Here is a 5,132-nt window from a genome sequence, read left to right as displayed (position 1 = left end):
CACACACACACACACACACACACACACACATTCCTCTTAGACAACAAGGCTCGTCTAGGCCTAGACAACAAAGCTGATTAAGGCCGTGTCATGCAAATACAATATGTCCAAAGTAACACAAAACTATCTCCTGAAACGTGGTGCCTAAAAACAGACAAGAAAACAGTTTTTTGAAAAGGCTGCACCTTTTCCATGAAGATACATGTGAAGCCTTGTAACATTTCAGCTCTGTAATGTACATGTGTTTTTTTACGTTTTTAATTAATGTAACAGGTAGGCCCTTTTCTGTATAGTCACCCCTCCCTTACTGGCTGGTAGAAATGTAATAGCTGCCAATGGCCCGCGGACTGATTGCGTGGCATGACTTAGGCATGGTGAATTTGGTTAAAGGAGGTGTCTCCTTAGTCCTTCGAGTAGGGTTGGACGATACATGGGAAAAATCAAATATCATGATATGTGTTTGACCAAATAAGTAACGATATCATGATAATATAATGGGGATGACAACTGGTGTTTTTTTACTGCAGCCTTTAAAACCAGGCAATGCTATATCCCATATCCGGGGAGCTGATGGCCATGTGGTTAAGTTGTGTACCACCACAGCATGTCCCGGGTTCGATTCTTGAGGCCGGTGGCAAATTTGCTGCATGCCACTCCCCAACTTTCTCTACTGTACTGTGCGAAAAGTGCAGACAGAAACAACAATATTACAATCTGAAATCCCAAACGATAACATAATACTATAATACCCAGGCCTACTTTCAACTAGCAGTCTATCTCTGTTTCTCTCACGGGAGTTGCTTACGCCTACATTCATTGCAATAATAAATTCTGTTCAAATTTGCGAAAAAAATATTGATCTGTGGCTTCTGGTTCAGGTTCAGGTTTATTGTCACACATATCCATACACGTACAGATACAATGAAATGCTTGTGCCAGGAGCACTCTCAGCCTTATTACACAAAGACATGGTCACAGTGACCGACGAGAGTGTGGACCCGCATACCATGCAGGCCACACAAAACAAGTCCCAACAACAACAATACCATACAGTGTAACAGTGTACAGTTTAAAAACTGAGCTTTAACTTAAAAAGAAAGCAAGCACAACTCTCAAGTATTACTCTCTTATTGGGTAGGCTCAGAATCAGTTCACATAAGCCCTAAGATCAGCGCAGACTCAGAGCAGAGCAGCACTCACAAAATGTGCTTTTGGTACTTGCTATTTTGTTTGGCAGGACAAGTTTCAGCAGAGCCTTCCCTCAACATTATAAAAAAATCCAACACGGGTGTGTGTGTGTGTGTCACTTAAAAATGGGACCTTTATAAGTGACCTTTATACAGTACACGGTCACTCTTTCTTCTTTCAAAACAAAAGCTAATACGTACTGTTAGTCAGTTTTGTTTTCTTGAAAAATAATACACCTTGTCCTAAAGGAGTTCTTTCACCACACACATGCACGTGTAAGCCAGTCAACCCTATCATTTTATATTTTCTGATTAAACAGCAACATTCTTCTGAGTCTGGTCTCAGAATCATTGCTGAAAGGGATACCTCCAGGCTGTCTCTAGATTACATCAACGAGACACTTATGTGTGTCTGTAGGCTTTAGCAGAAACTGAACTGCTACAGTAACGGCATGCACATTTTTAGTCAACCACAGAAAGTGCTTCTTCCTCTTTCACCAAAAGTTTATGTGATAAGGAAGCAGCTCTCAGTACAAAGTTGCACTCCCTTGGGTGAGACACTGTGTGTGTGTGTGTGTGTGTGTGTGTGTGTGTGTGTGTGTGTGTGTGCGCGCGTGTGCGTGTGTGTGTGTGTGTGTGTGTGTGTGTAATCCTACATCAGAGAAGGGCACTGCAATAGCGACAACAAACATCAGTGATCACCCTGCCAGGCAATCAGCCTCAGGCAACAGATTATGGCTCATGTCTTGGTGCTCTTAGCTTTTACTGGATTATGGTGTCTGTGTAGGGCTGATGTTGGGGATTTCACTCCATGCCTACAGATTTTCTACAACTCATGGCCTCCGAAAGGCTTGACAGGAACCCCAATCTGCCAGCGTTACAACAATCTGTACCGCTTTGCTACACTGTACAGGCGCCAACGTCGCTCACCTTGGTTCTCAGCCTACGTGTTTACTCCGCCAAGTGGAAAGAGGCCTTCGGCATGTTGGAAGTTTGAGCCGCAGGTAAGGATCAGTAGCATTTATTTTCTAATTAGTTTTAGTAGTCTATTAGTATCTACATTATTTGAAACACCAGGAACAATTTAATATACTACAATAGGCATCATAGTTACTTTGTAGCACTGAATTGTTTTCTGTTGTTTATTGACTAGGTTATAAATGCCTAAATTGTAAATTTTATTTTTTTGTAAATGAATAGCAGATTCATAGTAGCATATAATGCTAAATCTTTCTACCTTAATTGACCATAACAATATAATTTATTTTAAATGTGTCATCAGTCATCTCGAGAACACAGATTAGTGGGGTTGCGGAAAGTAAAAGTATCTCTCTCTTATCTAAACAACTCTTATCTAGGTGTCCTTGGGGAAGACAAACACGTGATGTGATGGACTTTCTCAGTGTCTGGGTAAATGGGTGTACTGGGTAGCTCACGTGTGTGAAGCACTTCCTGGCTGAGGGACTTTCAGATTCTTCAATGCTCTTAACTCAATGGCCCTTTGTGTTGACCATGTCTAGTGTATGATCTAACAATAGTCTATGTCATACATCATGTCATACAAACAAATACGTTTGATCCCTGCTCAAGAAACCGATCTGAAATGTAACACTTTCATATCAGAATAGAAAAATAGACCACATATAGTTAGCGACATGTATTTTCTTGGTGGCCTCTCTCATTGACTGAATACATTCATATATAATGTCTACTTCCCAAATTATGTATTAGGTTAACAAAGTCAGATACTAAGAGGAAACGACCAGCTCTGTTGCTTACTTGTGCTTCATCGGCAAAACATACTATGTTGTAGGTTAGGCTACATTTATTTAGCTCCAAAAGTGTATTTACGAAGACACAGAGTTTTCTATAACATGGTATGACATGGGCTGGCATGCTCTTCAAACACAGATAATCTCACCTCAGTCAATAAAATGATGGTATATGCAAAGGTATTTTCATCATATATACTGAACATGAATATCTTCTTGAAAATCTCTGATGATTAATAATAATTTGGTCCCCACTCCTTTGAAGTATTTTTGTCTCTGTATATTTGCACATGCTGTACATTACATTTGTCCTATGACTGAATTGCACTGTTCTGCTGAACTTAAAGGAGGACTTCACCACTTTTCAACCTATCTTCATATAATAGGTCCCCACTAATGTTCATGATAAAATATCACAATTTTTTTCTACTCAGTCTGGGTCTCATAGGAGAGCTGTGGTGGGTGGGTCAAATCCTTCCACCGGTGACATCATCAATGGGAAATGCAAGCTAATAGAAACTGCAGGCTTTCTATTCCTGAAAAGTTGCAATGTTAAAGTGGAAGCCATTGTTCCCGTGATAATAAAAATCTAAATATTTTTTTTCAAAAACATTGTTTAAAAGAAATGTGTCAAACGATGATGTCACCGGTGGAAGGATTTGACAGCTCTCCTATGAGACCCAAACTGAGTAGAAAAAAATTTGCTATTATATTACCTATTATACCTATTGACCTATATGAAGACATTATATGAAGACAGGTTGAAAAGTGGTGAAGTCCTCCTTTAAACATTATGGCAAACAAGAGGCTGCAGCAGGCACTATACAGCGTTCAGGAAGTTATGAGTTATTTGTCTTGCCCAGGCACTTCAACATATCATTGTCAACAAACATTTTAATGTTTTGCCAACTTTATCAATTTTCATTATGTAAAGCTTGCATATACATGTTTACATGGAGCAGGCAGATCCACCTGAGCTGCTTCAAGCAGCATGTGATCATTCTGCCAAACATTTACTGTGAAAGAAGAACATTCCTGAAAGTTGCTACTCTAAACAAAATTCACAATTTTTAAAGAGACTTTCTCTTGATGGGTGTTACAAATTAGCATTTGCTATAATACACTTGTGATAGTTGTTTTCAGTGTTTTTATACAATGAATCTGTCACTTTCAAATAAAGATTAGCTAGAGTAATAATACATATTTATAAGAACCAACTAGGCTGATTTTCATCACTGCAATGTTTGCCTCCATGCACAGCTTGCCTACCCATCAGCTGATGGCGCCATGATTCCCTTCCCTCCGGGTCCTTTGGACCAGAATGTGGTGGAGAGCCAGGCAGTAGAGCTGGACTACATCAATTCATCGTTTACCCGTGGACACCTCAACCCCAGCCTTCACCACCGGAGCCATGAGGACCGCTCGTCCACCTTCACCTTGACCAACGCGGTGCCTCAGAAGGCTGGATCCAACGGCGGGCCCTGGCAAACTCTGGAGCAGACCGTCAACAAATCCCTGGCGGCCTACTGCCTCGGAAAGGCCTTCGTGGTGACTGGGATACTTCCCTACCAGAAAGACGAGCCCTGGCTCAAAGATCATCGCGTTGCAGTACCGGAGTATCTTTGGTCGGCCTACTGCTGCCCGAACTTCAGCAATAATCTTCCACCAGAACTGAAGGAGACCTTTCCTACATATGCAGCTATCGGCCGCAATGACCGCTCCAGCACTGAGGAGATTGTGCCTGTCAATAGCACAGCCCCGAAGCAGTTCCGGGGATATGATGTGAGAAGAATGTCTCTTGCTACACTTGAGATGTATTTGCAGGACAGGTTTAAGACTGCGGTTAGTGTTTTTTATGAACAGTGTTCTGGGTTGGAGTGATCAAGGACCAGTATTCCATCCATAATACAAATTGCTTCAAAACCTGTATTATCCAGTCATTTTGGGGCATAAACAAGAAGTCTGATAATGATGTACTTACTGTCCATGTTCACACCATGTATATACATTTCTATGCTGGTAGTGTTGATCTTGACTAAAACTACTGTATGGTGAAAAATGTTTGTCGACTAACATTTTTCACTGATGAAAACTAAATAAAAACTAAACAAGAACTATGAATAAAACTAAGACTAAATAATACATGTCATTTTATGTTTGGTTGCGCTCAGGT

General features: G+C 40.7%; 1 protein-coding gene across 1 annotated transcript; it reads left to right on the top strand.

Annotated features, from left to right (window-relative positions):
* Nucleotides 1–2,011: 2,011 nt before the first annotated feature.
* Nucleotides 2,012–4,840, top strand: LOC308303060 (endonuclease domain-containing 1 protein-like; the record flags this gene model as incomplete). The annotated part of the gene is made up of 2 exons (XM_080747380.1): nt 2,012–2,191; nt 4,220–4,840. Exon 2 carries the CDS (start codon nt 4,247–4,249, stop codon nt 4,838–4,840), a length of 594 nt encoding a protein of 197 aa, XP_080603506.1. The 5' UTR covers nt 2,012–2,191; nt 4,220–4,246.
* Between the last annotated feature and the right edge of the window lie 292 nt (nt 4,841–5,132).

The sequence above is a fragment of the Nannobrachium achirus genome (assembly GCF_963921795.1).
Source record: "Nannobrachium achirus genome assembly, chromosome: 18".
NCBI classification, from domain to species: domain Eukaryota; kingdom Metazoa; phylum Chordata; class Actinopteri; order Myctophiformes; family Myctophidae; genus Nannobrachium; species Nannobrachium achirus.
Note: the sequence above shows the minus strand (reverse complement) of the source record. Positions and strands in the feature narration are given on the sequence as shown.